This window comes from Ochotona curzoniae, unplaced genomic scaffold, assembly GCF_017591425.1.
Source record: "Ochotona curzoniae isolate NIBS_2020 unplaced genomic scaffold, NIBS_Ocur_1.0 scaffold_1852, whole genome shotgun sequence".
NCBI lineage: Eukaryota > Metazoa > Chordata > Mammalia > Lagomorpha > Ochotonidae > Ochotona > Ochotona curzoniae.
Genome location: NW_024467087.1, coordinates 10,927,566 through 10,942,992, shown reverse-complemented (window position 1 = coordinate 10,942,992; position 15,427 = coordinate 10,927,566). Strand labels below are relative to the sequence as shown.

Genomic DNA, 15,427 nt, shown 5'->3' with positions numbered 1-15,427 from the left:
ATTCAGGTATTGTAGAGACATCCACTGGGCCTTGCCACACAGCGGGACATTCCTTGCGGCCTTGTCTGCAAAGGAATGATACTCTTCACACCTTCCCTGTCTTCCACATCCATCACATGGACCCCAGCAGCATCTCCCCCTCTCTTATTATTAAGTTGGAGGGTGCGGAGTTCTCTGCGAGTGGCTTGAATCGTGGAGCTCAAACGTCAGAAGATGACTGGGCCAAAAAACAATACAAAAAGGAGAATAATCAGTGTGATTCCTAAATTTATAAAAAATGAGAAGGAGGTCTTATCAGAAATAAAAGATGAAAGAGATTGTAAGAATTGATTAGTAACACTTCCTGCAGAGAGAGCTTGCAGATGAGAGTGAGAGATGGCAAAAATCTGGCCATGTAATTCCTGAATGCTAAGGCTAGTCGATGTGTCATTCCATACACCTTGGAGATGAGTCTTAACATTACCCCAAGGGACATGCGAGTCATTATAAGGAAGAGGAGTGACACAAATCCATTTGTAACTGCTATGGCAAGTAGTACCAAACCTGGTTTTTAAATGTTAAGTTTCAGTGCCAATATAAATATCTGCTTCTTCTAATGCACCAATCTTGGCCTCTAGATTTGTCAATACTTTCCTATGAACTTATTGCACCAGCTGTAAGAGGTCCAGTAAGGGTAACAAATGCAGTCAGGCCCAAATATAAACCACAAAGCATGGGCGAAGTTGTTGAAAACAATTCCAAAGCATAAAGATCAGCATCATACCATGGTTCAGTCAAATTTACAGGTAACATTACATATGAGGACCTTCTCAAGACACCAAAGGTACCAGGCATAAAGTTAGAATTAAGACAATCAGTGACAACACACTTTGCACAAGTTACAGCGTATACAGCGCCATCTCAGGAAAGCGAGAGGAAGCTTAAGGCTCCATCTTGTAAGGGAGGAATGTTACTTATCAGCAGTCCTTTTGGAAGTAGCTTGAGTCCTGCATAGGGATGTCTTCGGTGGTAGATGGTAGTCAGCAGATGTACACGTGACGTGTCCTCATGGCAGGTGTTGATCTGTGCAAACTTCGCCTTTAAAACATTTCCGGGTGGAAGTCTGTTGACCTCAGCAAGGGTAGCACTGAGGCTAGTGAAACTTTCTGTTGTTTTGGCCAGAGGGAAGCAAGAAGGAGAGATGGCATCAGGGTTCCTCCTGGTACCTAGCTTACTACTCTTCCTCTGGGCCTCTGGGAAATTGGGCTGTAAAGGCAGTCTTTGGGATGTCAGGTTTATAAGTTAATCATACCTACATAAATTCTGGAGGTCTACCTGTATGTTCTGAGAGGCCTTTTGGAGTTTTTAGAGAAGAAGTGGAAGAGAAGTGAAGAGAAAGCTAATCATGCTTAGTAACAATATCAGGTGAAAACTATTAAATAATAAATTTAAAATAAAGATACAGGCTTAAATAGTACATTGAAAAGGCAGTGAGAATATACCATGAGTATCCTGGTTATTAAGTGAACTTCAGCACAAGCATTTGGATGACTTAAAACATTTTCAATGACAGTCTGAGGCTTAAATTATGTGAGCCAAAAGCAACCTTAATTTAGGAAAAAGCAATAAAATAGTCTCAGTAATGATCTAAGATCTTAGACATTTTGAAATTATAAATTGGTTAGAATAACCTGTTGTTTGTAGTAAAATAAGTTTGCATGGTTATTCAGTTGGTTTATAAATATAGATGGAGAATACAGAGTGGATTATGATAAAGATTTCACCAAGATGACTTAGGGAACATATATCAGGCAAGTACATCTGTTCTCTAAATAATTTTTGTTACAAAAACTTTAAGAGTTAGTTAAAATTATAGCATTTCCCAACTAGCAAACAGACAGCAACGTCTAATAAAAATTAAAAATTGTGTTTGCAATAACTACCTGGGAAAGAATGGCATAAAACTAAGATCTATCATGTGCCCATTTCTCATCTGATCAAGGAACATTGAAGACAAACAATAAAATACACACATCACACATACACTCCTTTTTTTTTTTAAACTATAGAGTACTGTAAGAGTAAAATTTCAAACAATTCTGACAGAAAGACATACAGTAAGATAGACATAAGTGGCCACCACACTCATTCAATTTTAAATAGCTAATGAGGGTCTCATATGACCTTGACTCAAGAAGTTGTGTTGTATCCAGCCCTCTTGAGTCTGAGATGAGGATGAGTACTCAAAACAAGCAAATTTGGATGATGATGTAACTGTATATAGGCAGAGGTCAGTGCAAATCCTGCGAGCCAGGAAGCCAGGACTGGCAGTGGGGCCGTGTAAATCATCACGGTGGCCTCCCCAGATGACCAAGCCAGGCTCCAGAACACAGGATGGCTACTACCCTCTGACTGAGGCCTCCAAAATGTTACAAAATGCAGGACAGATCATGTCAGATACATTTAGGATTTACTAAGGTGTCTTTGTAAACCAAGCTTGGTGATAGCAGTACCTATTAAAAAATTAGTAAGCGAAAAGTCAACAATGATAACACAGTCTGAATTGAAACCCTGAGAGAAAAATTTGGTCATTACTGAAGACCCTGATTTTAGTTATCTTAGCAATATAGATTAACCCAAGTCAGCAGTCTAGACATATTTGCAGAACTAAACATTTATCCTTATCTGGCTTTTTGTTGTTAAGCATTACCTGTCCTGGAACTTTTGGAAATACAGACATTTGAATTAGACTACTGTAAAAAAAAAAATTTTTTTTGTAGTATATATTGATGACAAAATTTTACCCCACTTGGCATCTGACAGTATCTTTAATACAACCCAAATGCCTACTCAGTTGTATCTACTAAGTAAAACTTTTGAATTTTTAAAATGCATAAAGGATGTCAAGATTTATAACATCTAGTTGAAATAGAATCTCGTTATATAACACAATATAGATGAGATGTAATTATTGGCATTAAGTGATCACTTTAAATACCTATAAAATAAGTACATAACTTTTATCAATCTGAAGCAATGTGAACATACTGAAAGGCAGAAAACACAAAGATCACTTCAACATAGAATCTTATCATATTCTGAGACACTTCAACAAAGTCAGGTCTGGAGTTCACTGGAGCTAACTAGAAGGATGTAATCATTAATTAGATAAAAACAATTAAGAGGAGATGTTATAATAATATGTGCTTTCAAAACTTTGTTGTAATAACAGAGGATCAGACTTTAATTCCATGAAGCAATAATGAACATTTTAGAAAACGCTGCAAACAGTATTTTAAAGTTGATATATTTAAATATAAAGACTAGCAGATAAAAGCACATGGGTGCATCCCATAGCTGGAAAAAATTTAACAATGGATTAGATGTTACTTTGATTCCAATTTATGTTTGGTGTAAATGTTACACTTTTAAAGGAATGTCTTAAACATACCTTAAGTTATATTCATAAAATTCAAAAATTCAATATAAAGATTCAATAGAGTTAAAAAAGAGATGTTACTTATGAGAAAACATTATTTATAAAGTACAAGATGCTAGATATTTTTCTGTTTACCCAAGTTAGTTCATCTCCTACCCTGCCGCTTTTGGCTAAAAAAGGTTGGAGGTGGGAGGCTTGACAAAGGGAAAAAAAGTAAAAGGTCCTGGGGAAACTGCACCTGTGGGCTGAGTATCCTAACAGAGAGGAGGGGGAAGAGGTTAGGGAGAGTGATTGTACCTGCTGGAGAGAAGAGAGTTTAACCCTGAAGTTGCTGGGCAGGAGGAGGAACTTCTGTAGAGGTGCTTGCCGCTGCAAAATGGCAAGTGGGTGGAAATGCAAACTGGACAAGGATGTCTAATCAGTCGATCAGGAATCCACATCAGCAAGTCCATGACCTGTGGAAAAATGAAAGCATTCCCTCCTCCAAATTTTAAGAGGAAATTGGGTTCTTTCCATTGGTCAGTAAGGATATTTTCAAAATCTATGATTAGAGAAACTATTTTGTTAGATGACCCATCTGTAAAGACTAAAGAAGCAGGTTAAGGAAACAAAAAAGGGTTAAAAACAAAGGAGTTAAGGAACATCTTTTGAAATATAACCGGATGACTTTTAACAAGAAGGAGATTTTTAGTTAAATGGTATGAAATTGTACCCACAAGGGTTAAGAATGCTATTTGTCACGTCTCATCCTTGGGTATTAGATAACTAAGCTATTAAGAGCTATAAGAAATAATTATTTAATTTACATCTTTGCAAACAGGCTCCTATTCCTATGATATCTCTTAATAATTAATGTGGAGACCAAAGCACAATAAGGAGTAATAACCTTTTTATACATGGAAAGGAGATGCAGCCACTCAAAAGACCCTTGTTGCCACAAGCATCTAGTTGGGGTATGAACAGTAGGTAGCATAATTAATTGCCAAGGAAGATACCAACTTTTAATTAGCATTTCCATAATCAATATCAGATTTTAAGTCTGTTACTCTTCTATAGGCACAGCTTGGGTAAAATATTGCTGTCTTTTAAACCTCTGATTATTCAAGGCCTGAGACTAGCCCCACCAGGAGTTTCCTGACAACAGGCGCTGGCCATCATGATCAATTTTTGATTTACATTTACATATTTTTGCCCAATGTACACCTCTGTGACATTTAGAATTTATCTTAGGGCATTGATCCTTAACAGTATTAGTGCCACATTTTTGAGCTAAAAGAGGTGCTGCTTGGCATTGTTTTGGAAGGTGGCTGGGTTTCCCACAGTTAGAACACTTAGCATTCATTTGCTTCTGAATAGCAGTGGTTTGAAACCTTGCAAGGTGAGTAGGGTGTTTGAAAATCCCCATGTTACCACAGGCTTTTAGATAACCCATAAGTTGTTTACCGGATTTTTGGGTATTTGATTTCCTACAATCTTTCCACATATGTCCCAATTTGCCACAATTATGACATTTAGATCTATTTTGCTTTAAACCATTGCTTAATGCAGCACTCATCATTTTAGTTTTGTACCTTTCAGAGACAATATCCATACATGTCCTCATTACTTGGGGGGCCCAGGACAGGGCCCATCTCTCGTTTCCCTGCACCTCATCCTGTATAGACTGTTTACTCAATTTAGATCGACTGCGAGGCAGTAGAACTGTCCCATTCTTGTGGAATTTAGACTGACAAGTCTTTTGCCAATGAAATCCCTTCTCATACCGTGGACAGACAGTGCGAGGAATATTTAAATTGGGCTTAGAAGTGTCCCTATAAGTTTTTCCTGTCTGAAATTTTGGGATGAGTTTCTGGCAGGACGGCTGTGGCTGAAATGCCCTACTCCACCACAAGAATAGCAATTGTTTCTTTTTCTATTTCTTTGATTGCCTCTTATGTTCTTTAAAATCTGAGTAGCAGTTTGACCCTGAAGAGCTGCAGCGATAGTTAACACTTGCATATAAGATGGAGTTACCTCAGCACAAGCTCGAACATAGTCTGACAAATCTCCTGTCCTTCTCACTGGCTGAATTAAGATTTGGCAAGTTGGAGTGGCATTCTCAAAAGCTAGCTGTTTAACTATGAGATCTGTAGCTGTATTGTTAATTACTGTCCGGTTCACGGCCTCGGTGAGTCTAGCTACAAAATCTTCAAAAGGCTCCTCAGGCTTCTGCTTAACATTTACAAAACCTGGAGACTTTTGATCTGGAGATGGCAGGTGTTTCCACGCTCCTATTGCCAGGGAGGAGATAAGCTGTAATGTCTCCTTAGGCAGAGTGAGTTGTTCTGCAACGCCAAGATGAGTGCCCTGTCCTAAAAGCATGTCTAAGGTAAAAGAAAATTTGCCACACCTCACAGATCTCTGAGACTTTACTTCTGCTTTAGCTAATTCCTCATATTCCATTTTCCACAAAAGGAAGTTTCCGCCAGTGAGGCAAGCCTTAGCAACCTGAAACCAATCATAAGGAGTCATCCACTTTGCTGCTAGGCTCTCCACTATTGCCATAGTGTACGGGGAGTTTGGCCCGTAGTCAGAGACAGCATGCTTTAGTTCTTTAATAATCTTATAAGACAGTGGCTCCCATTCAGGTTCATCGCATTCATAGACAACAGGAAAACAGAAAAAATCACCTTCCTTCTGTGCCTGCTGCATTGCTCCTCTAAAGCCAACCTTTGCTGGATCTGGTCTTGCTGGAAGGGGCTCACAAGGCTTAGCAGAATACCTTGAAGGCTTATCATCAACAGAAGGAGACCTATTATCATGTAACTCAGCCATTTGCCCCTTTTCACAATCTCTAACTCCTGATCTAAATATTTCTGGTTTAAAAAAATCTTCTTCCTCATCTGTTAAACCTCCATGATCAGTTTTACAATATTTTACTTTATCTTCAGGACAGACACTTTCCATTGAGCTATAACTAAGGCCTAAGCCTCCCTTCTCAGGATCAAGAAGGGGAGTATGTTCTCCCTGCTGAGCTGAAGGCGCAGGATAAGACTCAGGACCCACATCTAGTGCCTGCCGTAAGACATTCCAAATGGCATATGCAGAGGATGGCATGCCCACTCGTCCATTACTCCGATACCACCTTTTCATATCATTCCCTACCTGGTCCCATGTGTTTAATTCTAAAGTGCCCTGCTCAATAAACCATGGGCTAACTTTTTGTACAAATTGTAAAAATTCTAATAATTGCTTCTTGCTAACTTTAATGCACTTCCTATATAAGGTATGTTTAATAATATCAGCATATAAACTTCTTTCACTAGAATCGTTCTGGCCCATTTTTACAGCACAGAGGGTACATAACTTATCAATATAAGTTCTGACTATTCACCCCTCCTAACCTGACCTTCTGTCAGGGGGCCTGCAGCACCCTGGGTGAAGTCCTATCCACGCCGCAAAGAGAAAGAAAAGACTTACCTTCGTCGAGTCCCTGTTCAGGCGCCACTTGCTGCCGGAGTCCAGCTCCAGCTGAGTTCGGAACTCGCGAAGGGTGCGTGGATGAGGCGCAAAGAAAGAAAGAGACGGACCACTAGGAACTCTTGACCATTGTGGACGACGCACAAAAGCTGTCCGCTTTATACAAAATCAGTCAAACTCTGGCTCAGGCTTTTTACATCACGCTCAAGTGGGGGTTTCTAAAGATAACTCTGCCATTAGTTTCACCTAAGGCTAGGTTGCTATTCACCTGGCACCTGGCGCCTGGCTAGGAAAAGGTACTCAATAGATGGTGCATATCAATCACTAACACATTCCTACCACAATTGCTTTACAGCTTGGTCTTGAGACAGTCAAGGAAGGAAGGGCCCTAAAAGATCAAAGAAAGAGGGAAAGAATAGATTCCCACTACACCTGAAGACAGAACACCCTTGATTAGCATAGGACCAAAAGGGGAGTTAGCACCCTTGATTAGCATATTGCCACAGGATGCAGCCATAACAGCGATAACAGCTTTTTGGCTAAAAAACAGCAACAGCAGCATCAGCTTCTAAGTTCCTATTGATATTTAACAATAACTCCGCAGAGGCAGACAATGCTTAAATAGATTACAGAATACTCAGTGGGGTTGTCCGGTGTCCATGCAAAGGGAGGCAGAGCTGCATTCAGGTGTTGTAGAGACATCCACTGGGCCTTGCCACACAGCGGGACATTCCTTGCGGCCTTGTCTGCAAAGGAACAATACTCTTCACACCTTCCTGTCTTCCACATCCATCACATGGACCCCAGCACCATGCCAAAGCCAGGAGACAGGCGCTTCATCCTGATCTTCCACTTGAGTGCAAGGACCCAAGCGTTTGGGCCATTTTCTGGTGCTTTCCCAGTCCATTGGAGTCTGGATCAATAGTGGAACAGCGAGGAGTCAAAGTAGTACTCATATAGGATGTTGGCATCACAAACAGTGGCTTTTCCCATGATGCCACAACACCAGCCCCCTTTCCTTTCTTCTGTTCTCCAAACCAATGCGTAACCGCATGTTGGCTGTTGACCATGGGTCCTTGGTTCTTTACTGCTGTCTTCAGCTGTCTGGGATGCCTTTAGGATATTGGTTCTTTGCCAAAATAATTTGTTTGTCTCTTCGTTGCATATGGGGGTGTTGTGAGTGCTTGAAGATGCCAGCAAGGTTTTCTCCAAATAAGTGTGACTCTGGTCCTATAATTGTCTCTATATGATCATTTAAATACGAAATATTTCTTGGGAGAAAAAAATCTTGTTTAGAAAAATTCATGTTGAGCAGACACTCTGTGACTAATTGTTGGTCTGTAAAGGAAAATTCATTGGAAAAATACCTACTGCTTCTTCTGTCCCTTACTCCATGCTCATTGGTACCACGCTGAGAGTGCCGTGATGGTTTTGGTAGGTTTGCTTGAGCATGGATAGAAAAATGGACGTCTTGGACCCAGTGCCATTACTCAGGAGCTAAATCTTCATCTTTCAAGCGCCAGGATCCCATATGGACACAAGTTAGTGTCCTGGCAGCTCCACTTCCCATCCAGCTCCCTGCCTGTGGCCTGGAAGAGCAGTCAAGGACGGCCTAAAGCCTTGGGACCCTGCACCCATGTGGGAGACGTGGAAGATGCTCCTGGCTTCAAATCAACTCAGCTCTGGCTATTCCAGCCACTTGGGAAATGAATCAGCAGATTGGAGATCTTTCTGTCTCTGCTTCTTTCTGCAGCTCTGCCTTTCCAATAAAAAGAAATAAATTTTTAAAAGAGGACTTCTTAAAGCCCTAGCTCTGACTATGATTGAGGATTATGTTACTTGCTTGAATTCTTTGCTTTGGATTACTAAAGCTAACTGATCTTTCTGAACGAATTGCATGCTGGAGTTAATCAGTCAAGATATAAAATTGAATTAGGTTAAGGAGCAGAAATTTTGTTAGAAGTTTGATATTTGCTGTTAGTGGTTATTGGCACTTGTTTATTGTTCATTATATAATTAGGAATTTCTTTGTAAATGTTTTTCAGGCTGGTTGGAAGGAAAGTCATGCAACGTTTATGAATGAATTAAAAAATCTTCAGGCTTCTGGATTGACTACTCTTGGTCAGGCTCTGAGATCTTCATTTGATTTGTTAAATCTTAATCGATTAATATCTGGAATAGACAATTATGGACAGGTAAAAAAAATTTGAGTGAGTATAGCTAATTTATTTTGGTGACTTGGGATAAGAAAATTAACTTGAGTATGTTTACCAAGCTTTCTGCTACTTTTCATAACTTCGCAGAAGAGGTACATTTATCTTTTAAATACATCCTTTCAAAAAGAGTCCCAGTTTTTAATTCTCAAATGTCGCTTGGTTATTTAAATAAATAAATAAAGTTGCCTAAAATTAAATCATTGGACAACTGAGAATTGGTTGAGTAAATTACTGAGAAATGTTGGAATAAGAAAATTGGAAGGTTTCAGTATTGTTGACTGCCCCATCACTTGCAATCTGATGAAAAAACTCTAGTATGAGATGAAGGCAGAGTAGCATTCACTGCTACCACCATTGTTCTTTCATATTCTAAAAATTCTTCTCACAATGGTCAGAGTCCAAGTGCAGAGCAGGAGTTACTCCTGCCCCGTATCTTGCAGGTTTTGACTCACATGAATACATTCATGAGTATGGATTATCCCACTGTTACAACTTCCTTAATATTGCTTTCTGGCTACTTGGAAAATAGAGGGATAGAGGTGTTTAGATATTGTAGTGTGGGGAATTCCTGAATTATCAGAATTTGTTTATACATAGCTTAACTTTTCAGAGATTGTTATTTTCATTCCCTGATTTTTGCTGCTAATATTTTTCTTTTTATCCTGGCAATTTTTATCATATACTTGAGAAATCATTGGCAAGGCAAATGTAAAAGTTTAAATACATTTTATTACCTTTCTTAGATTAATGCTTTCTAAATGTATTTTAGGGGAGAAATCCATTTTTTCTAGACCCATCTATGTTAATCACCATCACCGATGGAAAGAAGTTAACAAGCACAGCTGGTGTTCAAGAAGAGGTGAGATTTAATGCTTCACATTTGTTTTAATGGCAAAGACAATGCAACCATTTCTGAGGAAGGTATGTATTTCCCCTGGAAAATAGGTTGGGGGCTGGCTTTATGTCACAACAGGTTATGCCACTGCTTGCGACACCAGCATCTCATTTATAAGTGCAAATTCCAGTACTGGATGCTCCACTTCTGATCCAGCTCCTTGCTAATGCACTCTGAAAGCAGAAGATGACCTGGACCCACAACAGGTTGCTTGGACCTTGCCACCCATTTAGGAGACTAAGAAGGGGTTCCCAACTCCTAGCTTTGGCCTGGCACAGGTCAGGATGTGGTAGCCATTTGGAAAGTAAATCAACAAATAGAAGATTTGTCTCTCTCCCTGCCCTGCCACCTGTCCCGCTGCTGAGAAGCCCACATCTCTTGTTGAATTTTATTGGTTTATGTCTCAGGTTTTGCCCCTTGGAAACTGTAATTTTGACTCTCTCTCTGGGACATCTAAATTGAGCTCCTGGCTCCAAACTTCAGCCAATCTCAGTCCTAGCCATTATGAACACTTGGGAATTGAATCAGCAGATGGTAGCGTACTATTATCTCTTTGCCTTTCAAATAAATAAATAAATATTTTATTTTAGAAAGAATAAGGGATGGGCATTGAGGTGTAGTGGTTTAGCCATGTGTGCATCTCATATTTTGAGTGCCTGGTTTGAGCCCCAGTTCCTTTCCTTCTAATTTAAATTCCTACTAATGTGTACTCTGGGAACAGCAAGTGATAGCTCAAGTAGTAATATTCTTGCCACTCACGTGGAAGACCCAGATTGAGTTTCAAGCTCCTAGTTTGGCTTGTCCTTGTCGTGGCTGTTGCAGGCATTTGGGAAACAAAACAGCAGATGGAAGACTGATATCTCCACCTGCTCACCTACCCCACTTCTGTCTTTCTCTGCCATTCTGTCTTTAAATATATTTTTTTAAGTTCATTCAAACTTGGTCATCTTTGAAAGATTGCTTAATTTTATTGAGTTACAGGAGAGAAAATGAAATATTTAATGCTTCCTTCTCTTTTGTATGAATTGCTCTGGTGAAATTTTCAAATTTTACCTTATCAGCTTCATCTTCCCTTGAATTCTCCTCTGCCTGGAAGCGAACTAACCAAAGAACCTTTTCGTTGGGATCAAAGATTATTTGCCTTGGTGTTACGTTTGCCTGGAGTGGCTTCTACTGAACCGGAGCAAATAGGAAGTGTACCAACTGATGAATCCGCCATCACACAGATGTGTGAAGTCACAGGAGGTATGGATAACGTTTACTATTTCTGTAAGAATTCAGAACAACAGAGTGTAGCTTTCATGAAGTCCAGTCTTGTTTTCTTTAAGAATCTTTTAACTCTGCTGCTTAAACTCATGTGGTTGTTACCTCAAGTGATATTTTGGATTCCAAATGCTTGTGTTTTATTTTTATAGTAATTTTTATAACAATGTTTGATTTTTAGCATACTTGATGCTATTGTTTCTTCTTCTGATATAGGTCGCTCCTACTGTGTTAGAACACAAAGAATGTTAAACCAGTGTTTAGAATCTCTGGTTCAAAAGGTTCAGAGTGGTGTTGTTATTAATTTTGAAAAAACAGGACCAGATCCACTTCCTGTTGGAGAAGGTACAGTAGATTACTTTTTTAACACTAAACTGTTATATAGAGGACTGACCTAAGATTTAGAAGACACTAGACAAATTACAGTAGACACAGTCTTCACTTTCTGAATACAGTAAGTACTTCTAAACATTCATCCAATGACTTCCATATATCACTGCCTATATGTATGCTTAGGTAGCCAATTTATAATAGTTTTCATCTCATGTTGAATGTTCCCAAGAATATTCCTCCTTTCAACAGTCCAACTTATAATTCCCTGATTCCAATCTTGGGATGATACTGACTCATTCACCTTTCTATTCAGAATATTTCTTGAAATTAACTATGATTAGTCACTTAAAGTAGTAATCTGATTTTTACCTTTTAAGTGCCACATATCTTCATGTTCAGTGTTAGTTTACCATCCTTAGAAAAAGGTTGTGAATGTTTACCCAGGGACTAATTATATAATCTAGAAGATTATATACTCATATATTCTAGGCCACGTTTTAACTGCAGAACCTTGTTCTTCAAGTAAAGTTGTCAGGAAATTGAACATTTAGACGTAAAGAACGTCATGAAGTTCATAGAAAAATGAAACTAAAAGATAAGTTTCGAGGCTGGTATTGTGGCACAGTGGGTTAAGCTGCAGTTTCCAATGCCAGTACCTCATACTGAGGTACCGGTTCAAGCACTAGCTGTTCTGCTTTGGATTCAGCTTCTTAATGATGTGCCTAGGAAGGTAGCAGGGGGTGGCTCAAGTACTTAAGTCCCTGTCGCCCACATTGAAGACGTGGATTGTGTTGCTTGCTTCTGGTTTAGCCTGGACCAGATCCACTTATTGTGACCATATTGGACGTGAATCAGTAGATGGAACAGCCACCCCCCCCCACCGTCTTTCAAATAATTTTTTAAAAATTAGAGTATGTTTATTACAGTGCAAAAATTAGATACATATACCTAATTACTTCATAATATGCATTTTCCATGGATTATTTTTGAAGTCCCCGTGTATATGGATATATTCATATTATGATTTATACTATGATATTATGTAGTCTGATTCACACATTATTTATTACTTTAACCAAACCATAAGGGGTGAGTGTGCAAGGCAGAAAGCTACACATTCTTGAGGCAATGGATTCTGTTTCCTGGCCTATTTATTTATTTATTTATTTACTTGCTCTTTTTTCATATCCCTTTGAGAAGCTATTGTAAAAACATAGACCCACTTCCCTATAAAAACACACACGTGGCCACTCACGCACACACACATATATAGAAACACACATTTTTACATGTGGGTTTAGAGATTTCTCAGATTCCTAACTTAAGATCCTCCTTCCCTATATAACAGTGTGCCTTCACAGTTTATTTAAAGTCAGTCATACTGGCAGGACAACTTATATTGCTATCAATTGACTATGCAGTCGAGAATTTTGTGTACCCTACACTAACTTGAATCAGCAACTTTCATATTGAATGCTAGTGGAATTTTGTTTCATGTAAATAGCTCAGCTTGTCTTTCTAGGTGTAATTCTCCTTCCTTCACAGTTCTTAACTTTCAGATTCTAATGAGAGAAATAAACTTTTTATCAGAAAAACACACATCTTCAGATTTGTGAGATCAACTTCAAAGGAATCTTTTTTAAAGATTTATTTATTTTTATTACAAAGTCAGATATACAGAGAGGAGGACAAAGTGGAAGATCTTCCGTCCGATGATTCACTCCCCCTGTGAGCACAGTGGCCGGTGCTGCACCCATCCAAAGCCAGGAGCCAAGAGCTTCCTCCTAGTCTCTCACATGGGTGCAGGGCCCCAAGGTTTTGGGCTGTCCTCAACTGCCTTCCCAGGCCACATGCAGGGAGCTGGATGGGAAGTGGAGCTGCTCGGATTAGAACCGGTGCCCACCTGGGATCCTGGTGCATTCAAGGCGAGGACTTTAGCCGCTAGGCCATGGCGCCGGGCCGCAAAGGAATCTTTCAAAGCTGTTACATCATTTTTCCTAGCTGTCATCAAACCTGGTCTAAAATATTGTGGTCTAAGTAGCTCCCTGGTAAAGCAGTTCGTGAATAAGTAAATCAAATGACTGGTAATTTAAGAAATGTGAGACTCAAATGGTTGAAGCATTTCTTTTACAAATAATTTATGCTGATAAATCATCATATAAAAGATTATATAACTGTCTTACCATGCTTATTTTTGGGGAGTGAGGACTAATGAAATATGCAGTTTAAGTAATTTAAATTCATTTTGCATACATTATTCAGCAGGATACTGCTTTAAGGACTGCTTTTTGTTCCTGCTCCCCAATACATAGAGTATGTGTGTGTACACATATTATATAGAGTGTGTGTGTATTTTTTTCTAGTAGCTCTTTCTACACTGAAGAGAATTGAACAATTTTTATCTTGTCTCTGTGGTCTTGGTTCTATTTGTTCAGTTAAAAATGATCTAATTGGGAAGAGAACAGACATAAGGTATTTCAAAAAGTACATTGAGATGGAATTAAATAGTAGGTTGATTTTGGTGCAAAAATGTTGAAATCTATTCATTCAAAGAGTTTTCTAAAAGTTTATGGGAGTGTACTTTATGATTAAAAAACCTAATAATAGATTTAAAACTTTTTGCACCAATATAAACTTAATTGCTTAATTTTCCATACTTTTCGAAGCACCCTGATGCATAAATGGAATTTGCAATCTGTTTTGTCAGATTTCAAAAATGTAAACACCACACCAGGTAATAGATGATTTCATTTACACAGTTTGCTTATTCTTTAAAAATAACCATTGTCTTGATGTGTTCAGGTATTGTATGTGTTGAAGTGTAATAAAATTTAAAACTGGTTTCACAATAATTTTAGTATAACTATAATCTTACGTTAGATTTTGGATTAGAGAGGATGGATTAGATGGAAAGAGTTGTTAGGGAAAATATTTAGAAGTCTTACTAGAAAATTTTCCTTGTCCATTTTCCGTGAAATATGTTTTGTTTCATTTACTAATTTTTTTAACTTGAAAATTTGTATAAGTAAACAGCTATAAAAAAAATCATGACAGTATATGTCTTGTTTAACTTTTAGATGGACTTATGGATTCATCAAGGCCAAGCAATTCATTTGCTGCTCAGCCATGGCATAGTTGTCATAAACTCATTTATGTACGACCTAACTCTAAAACTGGTGTTCCTGTTGGACATTGGCCGATTCCAGAATCCTTTTGGCCAGATCAGAATTTACCTTCACTAGTAAGTGTCATGAAACAAAATGGTAAACATTATTCTGGGATTTCAATCCTCGAATCACAGTGAAAATTTTAGAATATGGGTGGGCATCTGACATGGTAGTTAAGGTGACCTTTGGGATGCTCGCATCTTATAACCAAGTACTTTGATTTGACTCTACTCCACTCCTGATTTCAAGTTCCTGCTAGCATATAAACCCCGGGAGGGTTCAGATGATTTCTCAAGGACTTGAGTCCTTACCAATCAGCTGTGAGACCCCAGTGACATTCGTAATCCTTGGCTTTGGGTTTGCCCAGCCTTAGCTGTTGTGGACATTTGAGAAGTGGACTAGTTGGTGAGAGAATGTATTTGCAGATTATGTAAAACTGATAAAGGATTAATATCCAGGATCTATAAAGAGCTCAAGAAACTCAACAGCAACATAACAAACATCCAGTTAAGAAATAGGCAGAGAACATGAACAGACATTTTTTTTTTTGTCTTCTTATATTGCCCTTGCTGTCCATCTTTCTTTCTCTAGGACTCTCTGATCATCCAAACTAAAGTTATTAATAAAATAGCTTCCCTATTAATATGGTCTTGTACCCAAGCATGCAGGCCTATTC

At 38.7% G+C, this 15,427-nt stretch overlaps 1 protein-coding gene across 5 annotated transcripts in view; it reads left to right on the top strand.

Moving 5' to 3' along the window:
- Positions 1–15,427, top strand: part of LOC121169058 (integrator complex subunit 6-like) — a 60,906-nt gene that overhangs the window by 25,570 nt on the left and 19,909 nt on the right. For all 5 annotated transcript variants that reach the window (XM_040999522.1, XM_040999520.1, XM_040999523.1 and 2 more), the window contains 5 exons: positions 8,923–9,072; positions 9,863–9,952; positions 11,050–11,233; positions 11,468–11,596; positions 14,662–14,825. In XM_040999522.1, coding sequence (XP_040855456.1) covers positions 8,923–9,072; positions 9,863–9,952; positions 11,050–11,233; positions 11,468–11,596; positions 14,662–14,825 — 717 coding nt within the window. The remainder of the gene's footprint in view (positions 1–8,922; positions 9,073–9,862; positions 9,953–11,049; positions 11,234–11,467; positions 11,597–14,661; positions 14,826–15,427) is intronic.